At 38.7% G+C, this 22,027-nt stretch overlaps 1 protein-coding gene and 1 pseudogene across 2 annotated transcripts in view; one reads left to right on the forward strand and one right to left on the reverse strand.

Moving 5' to 3' along the window:
- Positions 1–22,027, forward strand: part of PAK2 (p21 (RAC1) activated kinase 2) — a 78,626-nt gene that overhangs the window by 52,725 nt on the left and 3,874 nt on the right. For both annotated transcript variants that reach the window (XM_055124929.1, XM_055124930.1), the window contains exons 7-14: positions 525–657; positions 3,339–3,402; positions 5,703–5,751; positions 6,316–6,428; positions 8,294–8,411; positions 10,483–10,582; positions 12,612–12,808; positions 21,354–21,491. In XM_055124929.1, the coding sequence (XP_054980904.1) occupies positions 525–657; positions 3,339–3,402; positions 5,703–5,751; positions 6,316–6,428; positions 8,294–8,411; positions 10,483–10,582; positions 12,612–12,808; positions 21,354–21,491 (912 nt within the window). The remainder of the gene's footprint in view (positions 1–524; positions 658–3,338; positions 3,403–5,702; positions 5,752–6,315; positions 6,429–8,293; positions 8,412–10,482; positions 10,583–12,611; positions 12,809–21,353; positions 21,492–22,027) is intronic.
- On the reverse strand, positions 18,418–19,189 carry LOC101551190 (lysine-rich coiled-coil protein 1-like; annotated as a pseudogene).

Raw genomic sequence — 22,027 nt, forward strand, 5'->3', positions numbered from 1 at the left:
TAAATTTGCTTGTATCTTTGCTCAAAGGCCATTCTAGTATCTATACTATTCCAATTTAAGTATATGTGCTAACAAAGCTGAAAATTTATATTTGTTTACTATGTTGTTAGCATGTCATTTTAGATTCTGGTACACTAAAATTTTTATGGATTGGCTGTTTTGTTAGACTATCAAAACTGTACATGTTAAGTATAAATCTTTTATAAGACAAGTCTGAGGGTATTCTCATTCTTAAGAACAGTACAGATAACTTAAGTTTGGTTGAAAATCAGAGAACTGAACTGGAGAGATTTACAGGAGTTTAGGTGCTTGCCCTGCATGTGGCCAAGCCTGGTTTGTTCCCTGGCATACCAAGCACTGTCAGGAATAATCCCTACAGAACCAGGAGTAAGTCCTGAGCACTGCTGAGTGTGGCCCGAGCCCAGCCCCCACAAAATAACAAAGGCATCAACTGAATCGAGTGCTGGTAAGAATTTGTAAAAATAGTTTTACATCAGGTTTCAGTAATGATTATCTTTCTGCAGATTTATACACGGTCTGTAATTGAACCTATTCCTGCAGCAATTGGTGATTCTAATATTGATAGTGGTGCCAAGTCTTCAGACAAACAGAAAAAGAAGACCAAAATGACAGATGAAGAGATTATGGAGAAATTAAGTATGTTAACTTCATTTTCCGTTATCCTTAGGTGGCTAATGGTTCTTAAAACATTGACCCAGATGGGTTTTTAGTTTATACCTTAAAGTTTGGTGTAAAACTAATAGTAAGTTGTTTTCTTCTAGGAGCTGTGTTTCAATTCAAAGCTTCTAATGTCAGAGTACATATTATCTGATTATTGTGTGTTTATTTGGGAGCACTATTTTTTCCTGAAGGGCCATAGTTGGAAATGTTGTAAGCTTCAAAGGAAACTTACAAATACTTTGTATATATCTATAATTTCTCTGTTTGAAAATCTAAATAAATTGAAATTATGTGTGTGTTAGCATAATATGTGTATTTTTCCCTTCTTCCCTTTTATTAGCTACCATTGGAGCTTAATCAAGCATTAAATGAATGCTTGATACATTGATAAACAGTTCTAGGGAGAAGGTAGTAATATTTGATTACAATTCTTTTTTGTTTTGTTTTGTTTCTGTTCTTTTGGGCCACACCAGGGGTTGCTCAGGGATTATTCCTGGCTCTCACTTAGGAATTACTCCTGGTGGTGCTCAAGGACCATATGGGGTGCCAGAAATCAGACCCCAGTGGGCTGCATGTGAAGCAAGCTCCTTACCCACTGCACAATCACTCTGAACCTCTGATTACAATCCTCAGACCATCTGTAGTTATGAAGAACTCTGACTTAGAAAGATCAAGGAGATACTATAACTGTAGACTGGAAGTAAGATGCCAGTATAAAATAGCATTACTGATATGAATTTTCTTAATATGCCTTTGTCTTCCTATAAGTAAAAATTTTAAAGCATCTGAAAATTTAATATGGTTTTCTTTTTTTGACTTACTTGTAAACAGAATATATTTTGGGGACTGCAGTGATATTTTACAGCGGGTAGGGCATTTGCCTTGCACGCAGCTGACCTGGGTTCAATTCCCAGTATCCCATATGGTCCCCCAAGCACCGCCAGGAGTAATTCCTGAGTGCAGAGCCAGGAGTAACCCCTGAACATCACTGGGTGTGACCCCTCCCCCCAAAAAGAGAGAATATATTTTGGTTTTGTCTAGCATCCTAATTTTGAAACCTATTTCTTAGTTATAACTTTGTGAACTTCTCTAACAGTGACATTAGTTCATATTAGAACAATCTCTGTGTTCACTTTATTAGAGAGTAGCACTGTAGCACTGTCTGTCCAGTTGTTTATCAATTTCCTTGAGCGGGCACCAAAAACTTCTCCATTGTGAGGCTTGTTACTGTTTTTTGGCATATCAAATATGCCACGGGTAGCTTGCGGGCTCTCTTAGAGGAACGGAGGAATCAAACCCAGGTTGGCTGTGTGCAAGGCAAACACCCTACCCGCTGTGCTATCGCTCCAGTCCGGAGAGATTATTAGAGAGTAATATGTAAAAATCTAATAAATACACAGTTTGTTATGCTTTTTTGTTTGTCTTGGAGTCAAACCCAGTGGTGCTCAGGGCTTAATTCTAGCTCTGCACTCAGGAATCACTCCTGGTATGCTTGGGGGACCATATGGGATGCTGGGGATGGATAGAACCGGGTCAGCCACATGCAAGCCCTACCTGCTGGGTGATCACTCTGGCCTCCATGTGTTTTTCCTTTTGTAAAGAAGTAACTAGAGGGACTGGGGAAATAATTCCAGTGAGGAACAGATGCCCTGTATGTGCTGCAAGAACCAAGTTTGTTTTCAAATTTTTTAAATGTTTTCTGTTTGCTAGAGGTTTCCGGCACCAGAAAGCTTTGATTTTTTTTTTCCCTCTATTCTGCTGGGGAAACATGATGCTTCCCCATTTCTGTTATTTCTGATTGTTGTTTTTTCATTTCTGCTTTCATACTTTCTTGTGCTTTGTTGACTCTGTGCTACTGTTTCTTGGTTCCTAGAACAATATAATAATAAATAATTGCATAAGTGTATTGAAAGGTAGAAAGTACAGAAGTTAGAACTACTATTTAAGATATTTCTCTGTCATTTATTATTTCTGATAGCAAATAGTCGTATAACATCGTTATGGGGGGCAGGGGGCTTTTTAAAACTACACCCTGCAGTGCTCAGGAACCATGCCTGGCTCTGTATCTGGGGTTTGTTCCTTGCTTGGGGACCATAGGGTACTGTTGATAAGAATCTAAGTTACCCTATGCAAAGCATGTCCTCCAGTCCATTTTATGACCAGACATCCCTAGTGCTGAGAATTCAGTTTAGTGTCACGACAGATTAGTGCAGTTGGTCATTTTAAAGCATGATCATCTTGAGAAAGTGACAGGATAATCAAGATATTTCTTTGGAGGTCTGACTTAATGGATATATTTGCTTTATAACACAACTGGTAGGGCATTTGCCTTGGCACATGGCCAACCTGGGTTTGATTCCTCTGCCCCTCTTGGAGAGCCCAGCAAGCTACCGAGAGTATCTCGCCCACATGGCAGAGCGTGGCAAGCTACCCATGGCGTATTTGATATGCCAAAAACAGTAATAAGTCTCACAATGGAAACATTACTGGTACCCACTCAAGCAAATCGATGAGCAATGGGATGACAGTGATACAGTGTGACGAGATACTGCTTTTGAGATTATCTAAAAAAATAAGGAGATGATTTAAAGAAATATCAGTTTATAACTTTATTTTGCTTGAGTGGCTTCCAACTTTGTTGTTTTTGTTTAAAATAGGAACTATTGTGAGCATTGGTGATCCTAAGAAAAAATATACAAGATACGAAAAAATTGGGCAAGGGTAAGTATTAGTAACTATATTACTATAAGCATTGAAGCTTTCTAGGTGTATAGCATGGCATGTTTTTTGCCAGTTGATTTTGGAGCACTTATTATAGCCTATGAATAGTACCTTTAAATTTGTGCAAATAAGTAGTACATTTTAATTTTAGATGCTAATTAAAAATATTGGGTCAAAGAGAGTTCAGTGGGCTGTGTGCATACTTTGCATATGGAGACACAGGTTCTGTCCTTGGCATTGCTGGCAGGAGTGAGTAGCATTCTCCTCACCTTGATACTTTTGTTTGTCTGTTTGTTTAGGGGCACACCTGGTGGTGCTCAGTGGCCAGGTTGTGCTGGGGATCAAACTGGGGTCTCCTGCATGTAAACCATATACTTTAGCCTGTTGAGGTATCTGTCTAGGGCAACGATAAAAAGATCTACTGCAAGGTTAATCCATTAATAACAACATGTATTATAATCATATCATTTAATATTGAACTTTAAGTCAGGTGATCTGATTTTATTTAATAATTTTTTTAAAAAATTCTTTTTTGGGGGCTGGAGAGATTGCACATCGGGTAGGGCGTTTGCCTTGCACGCGGCCAACCCGGGTTCGATTCCCCGTATCCTATATGGTCCCCTGAGCACAGCCAGGAGTAATTTCTGAGTGCAAAGCCAGGAGTAACCCCTGTGCATCGCCAGGTGTGACCCAAAAAGCAAATTAATTATTTTGGGGGTCTCACCCAGCAGTGTTCAGGTCTTATTCCTAGCTCTCCAGTCAGGGTTCATTCCTGGCAAACTCAGGAGATCGTATGATGCCAGGAATAAAATCTGGGTCAGCGCATACAGGGCAAGCACCCTACTTGCTGGTCTATTACTCTGACCCCAGTAATTGTTAATTTTTTTTTTAATAATTGGTATTTTTTAATGTTCTGCCTGAACTCCTGAGTTTCTTTTTTTTTTTTCTTGTTTTTTGGGGGGTCACACCCAGCAATGCTCAGGGGTTACTCCTGGCTTTGCACTCAGGAATTACTCCTGACGGTGCTTGGGGGACCATATGGGATACCAGGGATCGAACCCGGGTCGGCCGCATGTGAGGCAAACGCCCTACCCGCTGTGCTATCGCTCCGGCCCCACTCCTGAGTTTCTGTTGTCACTAACTTCTGGGCACTGTTCTGTGATTAGTAAGAGAAATCTTTTTGGAAATCTTATGAATTTCTTTATAAAAACTAAATCAATTGTAATAATAGTTTTAGTAAGAAATACTTGAAAACTTTTACTTTTGAGCCTAGTAATAAACTACAGCATAATAAACTACAGTGATTAATGCATATAAATAATAATGAGTATAACTCCAAACCATTAGAATGCCCATCACAAATCCACTGTTGAATACAAAATCTAACTGTGGGAAAACACATAAAATGAAATCATATATGTGTGTGAAACATTTAAAAACTTATATTTTGTAATGATAAATTATTTCTTTCATAAAGTATATAAATATGCATGAAATGGTGTGTATCAAACGTAAACACCTAATATAGATGACTTCTGGAAGAAGGATGTTTTTGAAAACAACATCCAGAACCTTCATTTTATTACTGCTTTTATTTCTTAAAAGACTATTAGACCTAGGGCTTTATGCTAATCTTTTTTCTATATTTTTGTAGCCTGAAATTGACAATTTTCAAACATAAATTTTGCAACTGAATTTACTTTTTCTTACTCCACCCCCATCCTTTGTTTTTCCCTTTGGTCACACTGGCAATGCTCAGTGTTTTTCCTGGCTCTGCATTCACGAATTATTCCTGTCAGTGCTCTGGGGACCATATGGAATGCCGGGATTGAGCCCAGGTCAGCCACGTGCAAGGCTATGTACACCCTATGTGCTATACTATCATTCTGGCCCTATTTCTCCTTTTAATGTTGCTTTTATTCTTTTCACAATTAAGTCTTCAGTGTTCCTTAATCCCTTTTTGTCAAATTCATGATCCTTAATCCTAGTTTTGGGATGTTATCAATTGCGATTATTTATAAACCTTACTGGAGCAATAGCACAGCGGGTAGGGCATTTGCCTTGCATGTAGCCAACCAGGGTTCAATTCCTCCATCCCTCTCAGAGAGCCCGGCAAGCTACTGAGAGTATCCCACCCACACAGCAGAGACTGGCAAGCTACCTGTGGCGTATTCGATATACCAAAAACAGTAACAAGTCTCACAGTGGAGACGTTACTGGTGCCTGCTGGAGCAAATCGATGAACAGTGGGACGATAGTGCTTCTAGAAACCTTAAATCTGGTTGTGTTTTTTCTCTTAGGGCTTCCGGTACAGTTTTCACAGCTACTGATGTGGCATTGGGACAGGAGGTAAATACTTTTTCTTATTTCTGGGGTCTGCTGTTAGTTTTTAGTGGAAGGAAACTGGAAAAAAAAAACAATTAAAAAAATACTGCATATAGTCAGGTTTTTAAATTGACTGTTGAAAGAATTACTGTACTTATTAAGGGGAAAGATGGAATTATATATTAAATTTCATAAGTAAAATATTAAAAAATTAGTTTTTCAGATAGGAATAAAAAAGCATTAATTTTTGGCAGTGGGCTAATGTAAGGTTGGTTAATGAGCTTCAAGAAATACAAAATATGAAGTTGGGGATGTATCTCAATTATAGAGCATTGGCCTTGACTTCATGATGTCCTCAGGGCTGGTGCCAGAAAAAGAGGGGGGGAGGGGAGAGGGAGAAAATACTAATAAGCAGTATTGCAAAGCAATCTAAGCAGCTAGTATCAAAGTGAAAATGTTTCCATAACTACCGTTATCATCTTACTGTACAACATACTACATATATGTGCCATAGAACCATTGATTCACTGTATGGTGCTTGTAATGTTGTAAGTTAATTAGGAAACTTGTTCTGATTTTTTATTATAGGTTGCTATCAAGCAGATAAATTTACAGAAACAGCCAAAGAAGGAGTTGATCATAAATGAGATTCTGGTGATGAAAGAATTAAAGAATCCTAACATAGTTAACTTCTTGGACAGGTAAATGTTAATATTTTCTGTGCATTGGAACAGAAGTAGAGAACTTGGAACCAGAGAGATAGTATAGTGTATAGGGCCCTTGCCTTGCAAGCGGCTGGCCTGGGTTTGAGTCCCAGCACCCCATATGGTCCTCCAAGCCCCACTAGGAATTATCCCTGAAGTGCAGAGCCAGGATTTAACCCTAAGCATAGCTGATGTAACCCAAAATTTGGGACTGGTATGGGAGCACCAAAAAAGGGAGAAATTTCAAATCTCATTGCTTGGGCATATTTCCATTTTAGTTGGACAAGAATGTCATTACTAAAAGTAAACTTGAAGGAAGAAAATAGTAGTTCTGGAGATGTTTCCTAAGGAGATGTCTTTTGGCAAGTGAGAACAGACAGTTAAATGTCTGTGTCTGGTGCATCTATCAGTTGCAACAATCAGAAGCAGAAACTTTAAGGAAAGACTGGCTGTGTTTTATGTCTTGACATAGTCCCACAGTTTTTACATTTAGAAATAAATTTTTATTCCAAGTGCTATGCTATTCATCTATCAAAGCTTCATTTAATTTAGTAAATAGAATTATGTGCCCCTCAACTGTTTTGTTTTTCGTGTTAATGGTCAGCATTATTTTAGAGGCCATATGGTGATATTTGGGTACCACTGAGCACCAGAGCCCAAACCCAGGCCTCTCAACACTTGCAAAATACAGGCTTGATGATTTGAGTCACAGCCCTCATCCCTCAACTTGTTTTTTTCTTTCCTTGTTACTTTTTTTCCTTTGGAGCAGTTATATGTGTGAATGAAAGAAAATTAAGCCAAATTTGGGCCAGAGCAAATAGTACAAGTAGGACACTTGCCTTGCATCCAGCCGACCAGGGTTCGGTCCCCAGCATTCTGTATGGTTCCCTGAGTGTAGAGCCATGAATAACCACTGAGTATCACCAGGTGTGGTCCAATAATCAGAAAGGAAAAAGAAAAATCAATTATAATAATGATTGTATTAGATAGATTTTCTCATGTCCATGTTCAAATTTCCTTCAAATAGAGGGAAAATAGCACATTTTAACATTTTAGTCTTTATTTATGGGATTCATGGTTTTAAAAGTCACTTTCTATCCATTTCCCATGCTTTTTAAAGTAGTTTATTGTTTTGTATGTTTTAGATTTTGGAGCCACACCTAATTTTTGCTTAGTGGCTTCTTCCAGCTCTTGATTGGGGAGAGAGATCCCTCACCATGCAGTCTAGGGATTGAACCTGGGATTCTTTGTTCCCAGTTTCCTATATACAAAGCCTGTGCTCTGAACTGTTGTGCTATGTCTTTTAGCACAATATATAATGCTATTAAAGTAATATTTTATGGTAGTTTAGCATAATTTAAGGTAAGCCATAAGCTTTGGAGACTGCTGTTCTTTATGTCTGTCCCGTCACTTTTTAGCTATGATACCTCATATGAGTTACTAAAATTCTCTTTGCTCCTGTTCCTTTGTAAAACAGAGCAAAAAATTCCTACCAGAGGGGCCAGAGCCAAGAGAATAGCTGATAGGGTGCTTGCCTTGCACACATCCAACACTGGTTCAACCACTGGCATCCCATATGGTCCCCAAGCCCACCATGGGTGATCCTTCAGCACAGAACCAGGAGTAAGTCCTGAGCAACACTGGTCAGCCCATAAACAACAAAAATTCCTACTAGGAAGGGTTATTTGAATTGGAACAATCTTTGTGCATGAGCAACTATAAAGTAATCCAGGAGAATCTTTAATGAATGCTCTTGTTATTTTTCTGTGTTGTATAACAAATTCTGTAATAAGTGCTGTGTGTTTAAAGAAGTAAAACTGTGTGTGTTGTATGTGTAGTTTATTGTTGTTGTTGTTTTTCAGTTATCTGGTGGGAGATGAATTATTTGTAGTAATGGAGTACCTTGCTGGGGGGTCACTTACTGATGTTGTAACAGAGACCTGCATGGATGAAGCACAGATTGCTGCTGTATGCAGAGAGGTGAGTTAGTGCTTGATATATTAATGTGATACGTGATTGATTAGCCGGAGTATTAAAAAGGGAGGGTTTCTTCCCCTCCCCCCCTTTTTTTTAAACATAGGTAATTCTTCTTGTCTGATATACTTTATACACATTCCCTACAAGTTATCTCCTACACAAGAGTTTTTACCTTTTTCGGGGGCTGGAGTGATAGCACAGCGGGTAGGGCGTTTGCCTTGCACGCGGCCAACCCGGGTTCGAATCCCAGCATCCCATATGGTCCCCTGAGCACCGCCAGGGGTAATTCCTGAGTGCAGAGCCAGGAGTAACCCCTGTGCATCGCCAGGTGTGACCCAAAAAGCAAAAAAAAAAAAAAAGAGTTTTTACCTTTTTCTTCATGTGTAAGGATAGCTCTGGAAGGAAACATACCCAGTTCAGCAGGCAGATTCTAGTGGGGAAAAAATTCTAATTATCATTTAAGCAAGATTAATTTTAGAGTTTTATACCTCTATAAATATTTTGACTATTTAAAATTTTAAATACTTTAAAATTTTATATTTTAAATATACACCTCTTAAAGACTATCTTAGGCAATGCAGAACACTTTATCTGATCCTGGTTTCAGTAGTCTCAGGACAGTGAAGAGGGTGTTGGTTTCTGTTTCTTTATATTCATTGATGACTTAGACTTGTTTGCTTAAGCCAGAATTCTGATAGATTACCCAAGTCAGAATTTTAAAAAGCTTTCATTTGTTATATATATTTGTTGTTTGTTTTTTTGTTCTGTTTTTGGGCCGTACCCAGCAATGCTCAGGGCTTATTACTGCCTTTGTGCTCAGAGATCACTCCTGGAGGAACTCGGGGCACCCAGTTTGGCCATTTGAAAGCCAAGCACCTATTCCTCTATCCGTCTCTGTGACCCCTTAAATAATCTTCTTAATTGCTTTGTAAATTTACTTTGATAATACATAGCTATTTTTCCTTTAATGAAGTTCTCCGAGATTTTTGTTAATAACATAAAAACTTTATTCGCTGTTTTCTAACTGGAGTAGAAGCAGAATATTGTTTCCAGTTTTACAATTTATATTCTCAGTTTTTATTAAAGACTATAGTAGCATGCCAGTACTTAAAATCTGATCTTCTGGGGGCTGGAGTGATAGCATAGCGGGTAAGGCGTTTACCTTGCACGCGGCCGACCCGGGTTCAAATCCCAGCATCCCATATGGTCCCCTGAGCACCGCCGGGGGTGATTCCTGAGTGAAGAGCCAGGAGTAACCCCTGTGCATCGCCAGGTGTGACCCAAAAACCAAAAAAAATTAAAAAATAAATAAATAAAATCTGATCTTCTTAAACTTAAGCAAACAGTCCTCACTTTTGAAATATGACATGGGGGAGCTAAAGAGAGTACAGCGGGTAGGGCACTTGCCTTGCATGCAGTCATTCTGGGTTTGATCCCCAGCATTCCATATGATCCCCCTGAACAACAAGAGTGATCTCTGAGTGCAGTCGGGAGTAACCATTGAGTATTGCTGGATGTGGCCTAAACACAAAAACAAAGAAGAAAGAAAGATAACATGGATTAAGATCTTGCCCAGTTTTCAGTTTTGTTACATTGATTTGATTTCTGAATATCCCAGATTCAAATGGGAAAGTTCTTACTTATCTCTACTGTTGTGCATATTTAACAAGTGCTGCATGTCCCTAGGTGTTTAAAAGTTGAAAAGTGGGTGGGCTGGAGGAACGCCAGAGCCAGAAACAAGCCCTGTGCTGAGTATTCCCAGGTGTGGCTCAACCCCTCCCCATTCCCCCAAAAAGGCCTAGAAATGATATAGACATATATATATCATTTTACAAATTAGAACATTGAACATTAGTGATATTCTTACAGTTTTAAGTAATCAGTGACAGAAAAAAAACAAGTAAGACACTATGTAATAATGCTCTCTAAGAGGAGATTCATTAAGAAATTTTGTTTTCATCACTGTACAGAACTATTGAATACTTGAAGCAGTACTGAGTACCAAACTGCTCACTGTGAACCTCTCAGATTTTTTTCAGGAATTGTTTCATTGAATGTTTTTTTTTCTGTTCAGTGTTTACAGGCATTGGAGTTTTTGCATGCTAACCAAGTCATCCACAGAGATATCAAAAGTGACAACGTACTTTTGGGAATGGAAGGATCAGTTAAACTTAGTGAGTAATAAACAAATAACACTTGGTATTTACTTTTCTGCCTTTTGAAAACCTCTTTTAGGAAGCTCTCTTGTTGAAAGCCTCTTCTGTTAATATTTACATGTGGATAGAGGCTGAGAAGAGTGGTTGAGAAAATGTACTTTATTTAGGCAGCTGGGATTGATAAAGTATCTGCCTCAGAATTCAAGTGTTAAATTGTAAGGTGCTGGGAAGTAGTCTAAAGCTGTTTTAATAGTGGTGCCAGCACCCAAAGATAAACCTGAATTTATCTATTACAGTCTCATGCTATTCATCTTTAGACTTGGTTGAACATGTCTTAATTTGGAGAATGACTTGACTCTGACCTCGGGGGTGACCAAAAGGGGGAAAAAAAACACCATGTAAACCACTTTGACCTAACTATTTTCTGTATTAGTCATGGAAAAAAATCAACTTTCCTGTGCTATCCATGTCCTCCAGTGGACCTAGCAAACTTCTGCTGAAGTTTCTTCAACTGAACAAAGTTTGCTATCTTAGTGGATAATTTAGAAACAGTGTGGCCTGAGATGTCCCCTCAATAAAGTTACTAAGCATATGCATAAGAAGTACAGTTATTTTTTTGAAAATGAAAGTTGAGCAGTAAGGGGGTAGCTAAATTATATTTTTATGTTTCAAAAAGTTATGTTGTTACAAAAATGTTAAACACCATGCCAATATAGAAATAGCTTTAAAAATAAAATTTTGAAAATATCCAAAATAGCTCATAAGTATTGCGTTTGGGAGCCCATGGTTGAATCCTTAACACCTGAGCAAAAAAAGTAAGCAATGTCCTAGTTAGATAGAATAAATCAAGCTGTTTATAGAGATTATTTATATGCATATAAATGTATAAGAAAAGTTTATATCTTACACATATACATGTTAACAGTATTTTTAAACAGAGTACGCTGGGTTGAATAGTGGGAGAGTGGGAATTTTTAAAATTTAACCCTGACTCCCACTGAATTAACACTGAGTACTAAACTAAGTGTTCTTCTCCTCAATTATGAAATAGATAGAGCAGAATGATGCTGGGGAAGACTTTGTAGGTAAGTTGTAGTGAAATGTTTCATCTTTCTCTGCTCTTGGCAAGTCAGATGCTTGTAATTTTTGTTGCGCTTCATTTTCTTCAAAAGTAGTTACTACCTCCTGAGCTTTGTTTACTTAGTTTACTACATTTAAAGTGTCCACCTTCGGTGACCTTTTCCTTTACACTTTTTTTTTTCAGTTTTATTAAAAATATGGGGCTGGCAAGGTAGCACAAAGTGTTATGAAGGAGGGGTTAGGGCTAGTGGCATCCACACGAAATTATACACTATACATACTATGTTTAGATAAATAATCCTGTTGTCCTCAGCTTAAAAAAAAATTTTATGTGTGACTTTTGACTCCCTGAAAACTTAACCTGGGGACTGGAGAGATAGAACAGGTAAGGTATGATTTCCTTGCATACAGTTCTCCAGGTTCATCCCTGCTTCACATATATATAGTCTCCCAAGCCTTCTCACAATGATCCTTGAACACAGAGCCAGCAGTAAGCCCTGAGGCTGCTGGGTATCAACTCTCCCACCCCCTTAAAAAAAAAAAACACTGAACAGAAAGATACCAATCATATAAATAGTTCATTAGCACAGAATTTCTTACACGTCTTACCTACTGTATTCTTACAATCAGATAAAGCATTAAGAAATCATTAAAAGAAAGTACATTTCTAGTACTGTATTTTATTGGTACTATAATTCACAATTACAGAGGATACTGTGTAAAAGTTGACCTTCATAGTTCAAACCTGTTTCATTCAAGGGTCAATTATAATTATTTAGCATAAAGGTCCTCCTTGAAAGCATGTCGCTTAGATAAATTATCTGGAACTCATTCTGGTTTACTTTATTAACAGTTTAAAAGCAGGCTAAACTTAAATGTAATTTAAATATCTAAAGTGAACTTTGATAGAACCATTCATGGTCTCTACTAACTAAATGTTTTGTGTTGTTTTTTTTTTTTTTTATAGCTGACTTTGGTTTCTGTGCCCAAATCACCCCTGAGCAGAGCAAGCGAAGTACCATGGTTGGAACACCGTACTGGATGGCGCCAGAGGTGGTTACAAGGAAAGCTTATGGCCCCAAAGTAGACATATGGTCTCTGGGTATCATGGCTATTGAGATGGTAGAAGGAGAGCCACCATACCTCAATGAAAATCCCCTGAGGGTAAGGTTTTATCACAAGAGAAATCTTGTTCTTTAGAACGTTACTGAGAATTGGTGTGTTCCCAGTACTGACTGAGAGTTTTGGATGCAAGGTTGATAAAACCTAATTTTTGATCTCTGAATAATAAAAATGAATCAGTTTAGCATTCTTTTTTTTTTTTTTTTTTTTTTTGCTTTTTGGGTCACACCTGGCAATGCACAGGGGTTATTCCTGGCTCATGCACTCAGGAATTACCCCTGGCGGTGCTCAGGGGACCATATGGGATGCTGGGATTCGAACCCGGGTCGGCCGCGTGCAAGGCAAACGCCCTACCCGCTGTGCTATCACTCTAGCCCCCAGTTTAGCATTCTTAATATAGGTTTCTTAGATAAGTATGACTTAGATACGTATATACATCATGTAAATAAGTTTTATAAATATAAAAGTGTATGTTATATAAATAAGTAGATATTTTGGCTCAGAAGGCTGAAGCACATGCTTTGCATATACAAAGCCCCAAGTTCAGTCCTTGGCACAATATTCCCAATAATTTTCTTCCATCCTTTCCTCCCTCCCTTTAAAATCACCACTTATGGACTGGAGATCTGCATGTGGTTGACCCTGATTTGATTTCCAACACCACCTGGTCTGTGCAGCATGCTAGGCACAGCCTGGAGCGGCCCCGATAACACTAGCACCTACAGTACCTGCGTAGCATAGTATCCTTGGGTCCTTGCATTTTTTTTTCTTTTGCATTCTTTTTTCTTTTGCTCAGCTACCAGTCTGGTTAGCTGAGAATCAGTAGAAAGGTCTCCCAGACTTCCTGAGCACCATTTGAGACAACTTTCCCCCCCCAAAAAATATATTTATATCATTTGTGGATTAATATTATTAGTTATTAAATACAAAGCCTGGGGCTGGAAAGATAGTACAACATGTACCTTGCATGTGGCTGACTTTGATTGATCCCTGGCATCCCATATGGTTCCCTGAGCCTGCCAGGCGTAATTCCTAAGTGCGGAGCCAGGAATAACCCCTGAACATCTTCAGGTGAGACCCCAAAACAAAATAAAAAATCACAATAGTGCTAAGCCAGGTTTCTCAAAAGATGTCACTCCACACCTTCAAGATCACTATAATAAAAAAGACAATAGTGTTTCGATCAGAATGTAAGGAAATTGGAATCCTCATGATTCCTTTCAGTGAGCGCTGTATGTAAAGGGTTAGAAATTTGTTTTTTTATCTTTTAATGTTTGAAACATTACTTCAACACTTGTGACTTATAAAGTTGTGTCATAATTCAGTTGTTTTAAATATTCAAGTGTTCCAATACCAGTCCCACCCACAGTATGACCTTCTCTCCACCAATGTCCCCAGTTTCCTAATCCTGCCTCCCTCAGCCTTCCCCCTTAGCAGGCACAAAATAATAATAATTTTTTTCTTTTTGAGTCATACCCAGCAATGCTGAGAGGTTACTTCTGTCTCTGCACTCAGGAATTACTCCTGCCATTGCTCAGGGGACCATATGGGTCAGCAAATGCCCTATAGGCACAAAATAATTTAGTTGATACTGCTTGTTTCAACAAAATGGCAAATAGCATTTACCAAAAAACAGTTCAGTAAAAGGAAATTAGTGAAGATTGTTATTATCTCACAATGTGTTACTAAAGTCATTGTCTTCGGATTTACTGAATGTTTGGTGCCAGTTGTACCCTCCGTGTTACTGTTTCTCATTGAGCTAAATGAACTTCTACGTAACTTTTTCATACAGTTAGCTCTGTGCCTATGGGCTATGAAATTTGGAGGTGTCACTTGGCAACTTATGTGGTCATGCACTCTGGGAGCTGTGAAACTGGCATGATTGAACAACTTGAAAAGCTCCAGAGACTGTGCTAACTGGGACGAACCATTCAATGATTTAGCAGTGATATCTCTTTGAAATCAGTTGTGGAGCCATGAGCCTGGCTACTTACATGGCAGAGGATGTTGGGTTGGGTGGGGTGCTGGGCCTTTCAGCTGGACTTGGCCCTCCCCCATCTCAAAAAGGCACTGAAAGATCAACTTTACAATGGAGGAGCCTGGCAATACTGGTTCAGGCAGTCAGCAAATATCAGGTAAAAGTTAAGCTGAGGGCCAGAAAAATAGACCCTTGCAGCAGCTTGCCTTTGGCAAAGTTGATCCCAGTTCAGTCCCTGGCACCGTGTAAAGCGCCACCAGGAGTGATCTTTGATCTTTGAGCGCAGCTGGATGTGGCCCCCAAACCCAAAAATAGATAGTAAATTATGCTGAAACCTTTTTAATATGATGCAATGAACATGGCATGCTATTTATCTTCCTCACTAATAACCATAATCTCAGTATATAATGAAAAAAATTAAAAAACTAAACATTCCATTAGAGTTATATCCAATAATATATAACTTGATCAGTTCTTCAAATCATCAAGATTGGGGCTGGAGCAATAGCACAGCGGGTAGGGCGTTTGCACACGGCCAACCCGGGTTCGATTCCCAGCATTCTATATGGTCCCCCGAGCACCGCCAGGAGTAATTCCTGAGTGCAGAACCAGGAGTAACCCCTGACCATTGCCAGGTGTGACACGCCCCCCCTCAAAAAAAAAAAGCAAAAACAAATCAAGATTATCGAAGGAAATGAAAGTCTGAAAAATAGTCATAGTCAAAAGATCACTGTATGAGTGAAATGTAAACACAAAAGTTCATAAATTTGTAACTGTACATCACACTGATTCTCTAACAAAAAATTTACAAAAAAAGATCCTAAGAGAACATGACATGACAGCTTCTGTTGTAATGCAGTGGTCTTCAGACATCAGTCTGTATTCTGGTGCAGTCTGCAGGTGTAGAAAGGTTGAAAACCAGGACCAGAGAGATGGTTGCAGGGGTCAAGGTATTTGTCTGCACACAATTGATCTTTGTTCAAATCCTCAGCTCTGCATGCAGCACCCCAACAACTACCACCAGGAGTGATTGTTAAACAAGAACCAGGAGTGATTCCTTAGCACTGCTGGTGTAAACACACACCCCCCAAAAAAAATAATGTAAAGGAAAGAAAAGGTTAAATACCAATGGAACATTGCCCCTGTTCTTACGTTAATCAGCCTCTTTCTTTTCCCCACCTCCCTCCCCCTTGTTAGTTTTGTAATATAAGGCCAAGATTCATCACTGTTCAGTATGTGGATTATTGTGTTTCGTTTCTCCTTATATCTCTTTTATTTTGTTTCTCTTATTATATGCATACGATCTTCTGGGATTTACCCATATTTCACCTAACATGATATCCTACAATTCCATTCAAGGTGCAGCAAACTGCAAGATTTTATCCTAGAGCTAATTTGTATTCTGTTGTGTATTTATACCACAACTTTATCCATTCATCTGTTACTGTGGTTGTTACCCTGGCTATCTTGCTTAGTGCTGCAATAAAATTAGCTGTACATTTATTTTTCCAAAGTAATAGTTTTGTGGTTTAAAATCTTTTTCAATTTTTGGGGTTTTTTTTTCCACACCCAGCAGTGCTTAGGTCTTATTCCTGGCTCCTTGATTAGGGATTAGTCCTGATAAGGCTTGGGGTACCATATGGGATACAGTACCTACGATCAAACCTGAGTCGGCCACTTTCAAGGCAAGTCTGTAATATCACTCCAGCCCCCATTTTATTAAAGTATCGTGATTTACGAAGTTAGTCATAGTTGAGTTTCAGACATACAATGTTCCAGCATTAATACCACCACCAATATCAACTTTCCTTCACCAAAGATCCCAGGTTCACTCCCATATCCCTACTACACCCACCCCTGCCAGCCTGCTCTCTTGACAGGTACCTTTTTAAGTTAGGTTTTTGATGTTGGGTCTCATGACTTCAGTGTAGTTGACTCTGTTTTGGGTATTTGGCTCTATTGTTCGTTAATACCACCAGTGTACCAGAGTTTCCTTGACCTGTGCATCCCCTTTTCCTCACCCCCCCCCCCTTCTCATCTGTCTCTTCTTCCCCTCCCCTCCATTTGATTTCTTTCCTTTGCCATATACTTTGGGACCAAGGGTGATCTGGGCATTCCCCCACACACCTTTAAAACTCATTCCAATTGCTCTACCACATATATGTGATCTCATCCTGTGTGTATCCTTCTGGCTTATTTCATTCGACATGATGTATTCTAGTTCCATCTATGTTGCCATGAATTGCATGATTTCCTCATTCCTTTGTAGTGTAGTAGCTGTATAGTATTTTGTGTATATATACCACATCTTCATGATCCACTTAGCCATTAGTTGGATATCAAGGTTGATTCCATATTTTAGCTGTTGTACTGAGTGCTGCAATAATAATGGTGTACATACATTCTTTTGAATGAATGTTCTCTGTCCCGAGAATAGATACCCAAAAGTGAAATTGCTGGGTTATATGGGAGCTCAGTTCTGAATTTAGTGAGAAATCTCCATAGTGTTTTCCTTAGGGTTTGGACCTAATAACATTCACCAGTATGGGTGAGAGTTCCTTTTAGACCACATCCCCGCCAACAGAGATTGTTCCCAGTATTTTTAATATATGCCATTCTCACTGGTGTTAGATAATATCTCATTGTCCTCTTCATTTGTCTTTCCCTAATAAATGACAACGAGCATTTTTTCATGTGCCGGTTTGCCATTCATTGGTCTTCTTTGGATAAGTGTCTGTTCATTTTTTCTCCCCATTTTTTGATGGGATTTTTTGTTATTGTTGGTCTTTGTGAGTACTTGATATATCCTAGATATCAACCCTTTATGTGTTGAGTGTAAATAGTTTTTCCTACTCAGGTAGCTGACTTTTTTTTTTAATCTAGTGGCATTTTATTTCTTTAAATTTTTCTATCAGAAGAAATTGTAGCACTCATAAATTCCTATTCTCAAAGTAGGTTTAAATATAAAATAAACAAGGTACAGAATATAAAGGATCTTTTCATAACTATATAGTAGACTTACCCAGAAGACATTGCCTCTTAGCTACAAACTCTTACTGTTCTTTTCAAAGAAAAATCACTTTTGAATGGGACAGATCATTGATACAGAATAATGAAATGTAGAAATTAGAACATTTATTATAAATATTTCTAGAATGTTAACCTTGAAACTTTTTGAACTATTGTATCCTAGGTTTATTATCATAATGTATTTAATTTTCCATTTCCCAATCTAGAAAATACACTGCAAGTTAGATCTAACAACAAAAAATTCAATCATAATTTTTTCATGCAGAAAACTAATGAATATAAAACTACCCCACCCAAAATGAAAACAAACCCAATCAAGAAATAGATTCTGCAAAGCCTATTAACTTTCTGATTTACAATAACCTCCCAAGGAAAAAAATACTTCCACCATTATAGAAATTTGATGAATAAAAGAGCCACTGTCAATAGGGGAAACTATATGTGAGAAAAATATAATAATGCTTTTAGAATGTGAGTTAAATTAATTTCCATGATGGAGAGTAAGCATCTACTTTTTGTTAACTTGGGCTTTGTTAGAAGTGAAAGTACCTGTTCACATAAGGAAAATGATATGAATATGAACATCTTAAAACCAAGCTCAACTAGTTTTCAACTGAACTTTGGGAGCACCAATTCAAGAGCTTCAAAATCCAAGGATATACTGGTCCCAAAGCATTTCTTCATCTGTCCTTTCTTTGCCTTGTTCCATTTTCTCTTTTCTACGCTTACATTTCTCTTTCCTAGAGGCTACATCTCGACTTTTCTTCTCCTTTCAATTCTTAAGTTTTTCAGTACTGACCTTGACTGTTTCCAACTCTCTTTTATTCCTTTGGTAGCCCTTGTGTTTGTCTAAATCTATTTCCTCAAAACTGTTTTTTTCCTTATGCTTAGGCCTTTCCTCTTTGGGTCTTTCTTTGCTTTCCTCTGTATGCCTTTTTCTCTTGATGTATCTTTTTATGACTGTCCTGATGGGCACTGGTATTATTTTCTGGGAAGAGATGCTTATGAACTTCAGATTCTACACTGTATGAGTTAGAGTTATATTCTTGCTGACTAGGGTTCAGGGCTACTGCTTTTTCTGAGAAACACTCCCTGGTGAATTGACAATAGCTCAGTGAGTCTAATCTCAGCCTATTGTCATGAGCAGGTAGCCATTGTGGTAACTGGTTTTCCACTGTTTGTGAAGTAGAGCATGATCTTGGGTAGGTCTGGACGGTTCCAGATGGAAGTCTTTGAGCAAACATTCTATATCTGGGTCTGTGATCAATCTCTTCTTTGTACCTACAGGTTTCCAAATAGTCCTCTCTCGTCTTTCTGAAACAAGTCTTTGGCTCTAAGCCTCTGGCCTTCTGCACTTTGATATAATCTTCAAGTTCATCTTGAAAAGAGTCGTATGTCTTCATTGAATGCTTCATTAGGTTGACAACGAGAGATTCTCCTTATCAGGCTGAGAACTTGGTGGAGAAATCTGATCATATTCACTTATTAATTGCTTCAGTGTTTTAGCATACAATTTAGCCAAATAGTTTCATAAAGTGAAATCCTCTGTGATTCGAACTGAAGCACTGCTCCACATTTACCTTTTATAAGAGTTGTCTGTAAAATGTTCAAATCTTGCTCATTTGCTGTGGTGTCTTCTCTGAGGCAGGGGCGGGCATCTACAACTACTGTTCCCCCTCCCTCAACGCAGCTATCCAAGAGAGAGGCCGAGGTGGAGGTGGCGGAGAGGCAGGGACAACCGCTGTTGCCACCGAGCAGGCAGGGTGGGGGGAGGGTAGCTGACTTTTAGTTTTAGCCTATGTTTCTTTTGACGTACAGAAACATTTTAGTTTGATATCATCTCAGTTTTGATTTTGTAGCCTTTACCATTGGCATCTATTGTTGAAGAATCCTTTGCGATCTTACTCTGGGAGCATTCTGCCTATGTTTTCCTCAGTGTATAGATTCAGGTCTGATCTCAAGGTGTTTGATCTACTTTGAGTTGACTTGTTTAAGGTGTGTGATTTAGATCCAGCTCTGGTTTCTTGCATGTGGCTATCCAGTTCTCCCAACACCGTTTGTTGAAGAGGCTGTCTTTATTCCATTTCATGCTGTCGGCTCCTTTATCAGAAATTAGCTGACCATATATATGGAGGGTTATTTTTGGTACTTCTATTCTCACCCATTGGTCAGAGAGTCTTTGTTCTAGTACCATGCTGTTTTAATCACTATAACTTTATAGTATTGCTTCAAGATAGGTAATGAGATGCCCCCCAGCTTCTTATTATTTAGTGTGGATTTTGCTATTCAGGGTCTTTTATGATTCTATACATGTTTCACATGTGTTTTGTTGGGGGGGGGGGGGCACTTTTTCTTAGTTTGGCCACTTGGAAGGCAAGAGCCCTACATGCTGTACTATCTCTCCAGCCCCTCTACTCATGTCTGTGTTTTGGGGATAAAAGCCAAGTAGTGGAATCATTGGGTCATATATATGAAAATTCCATTATTACTATTTGTTTGTTTTGGGGCCTCACCTGGCTACGCTGAGGGCTAACTCATGACTGCACTCAGGAATCACTCCTGAAGGGGCTCAAGGGATTAAAACCCAGTCGGCCATATGCAAGGCAAACACTGTACGCACTATACTGTCACTCCAACCCCAGTTATTATTACTTTGGGTGGGGGGGCGCTGGGTCACACCGGCAATGCCCAGGGGTTACTCCTGGCTTTGCACTCAGGAATCACTCCTGGCGGTGCTCAGTAGACCATATGGGATGCTGGGAATCGAACCCGGCTTACCCGCTATTGCTCCAGCCCCTATTATTTTTTTTAGAAGTCTACATACTGTTTTCTGTAGAAGCTGAACTAGACAATACTCCTAACAGTGAATGTGGATTGCTTTGTCACTTCATCCCAACCAGCACTAGTTGATTGGAGACACTTTGATGTATGTCATTCTTACTGATATGTTTGGTATCCCATGAGCATGGAATATATTTTTAGGGCAGTGAAGTAGTTATTGTAATACAGTAATAATTCTTGGTTACCTGACAGTATGCATTGTTCAGAATCCGTAGAACTTTATAAAGATTTAAGGTATAATTCTGGGAATGCTTTCCTAGCAGTGTGCTGGGTGTAGCCCTTAGGCACTGTTGAGTATGACCAAAAACAAACTTCCCCCAAATAATTGTTTAATAAAAGTTTATCGGTATTGATTCATCACTTGTAACTAGTGTGTCAGGCTAATGTACAGTATTATCAGGAACAAGCTACTCAATTTTCTGTACATTTAAACTGTGCCAAATTTAGTTTTGTTGTTGCTGTTTTTTCAAAAATTATGTTTCTAGGAACTTAGATAAGCCTTTAAAGACTGCAGAGTTTTTCACAGATATCATCTCATGAATCTTCATGCCATAAGGCACTATTTCAGTTCACTCATTAAAATAATTTTGTACAGGCCAGCAAGATGGTACAGGGCTTAGGACACATGTCTCACAAGTTGCCAACTCTGGTTCCGTCCCTGGTACCACACTCATACATTTGGTAAAATATTCACTTTGTTGAACTACCGTAAATATATCAGTGATATTCTACTTTTAGGCCTTGTACCTGATAGCAACTAACGGAACCCCAGAACTTCAGAACCCAGAGAAGCTTTCCCCAATATTTCGGGATTTCTTAAACCGGTGTTTGGAGATGGATGTGGAGAAAAGGGGTTCTGCCAAAGAATTATTACAGGTGAATTTGGAAATGTTAATTTTTTAAGAATAAGTTGGCTTTTTTTGAGTAACCAAACAAAATTTTACATAGGATTAATAATTACATTGCATTATCTATTCATCACCTGCTACAAGTTGGGATTTAATTTACTGGAAATATGTTACCCATAATATAGTAATAAGTGTGTGCATTTTTGCATGTTATCAATTTTTAGACACATTCATTGCTATCCTCGGAATCTGTTCATTGATATTTTATGTTAGAAATCTAATATTATACTTTGAACCTCAAAAGTGCATGTGTTGGTGGAATTATTAGATGCCTCAAATTGCTGGAACGCATGTTTTGCATGCAGGAGCCTTGGACTTGCTCCCTGATACTGCATGATTCCCAGAAAACTGTTGGGACTGAGCACCACCATGTGTGACTCTCACCCCCCCACCCCCCAAAAAAACTAGGGTACAAGTATTAGGCCAGCAATTTATCTCTGAGCTGGAGATCTCTGGCTACATGTATGAGGCCCTAGGTTTAATCCCCAACACTGCCCAGAAGAA

This window comes from Sorex araneus, chromosome 2, assembly GCF_027595985.1.
Source record: "Sorex araneus isolate mSorAra2 chromosome 2, mSorAra2.pri, whole genome shotgun sequence".
Lineage (NCBI taxonomy): Eukaryota > Metazoa > Chordata > Mammalia > Eulipotyphla > Soricidae > Sorex > Sorex araneus.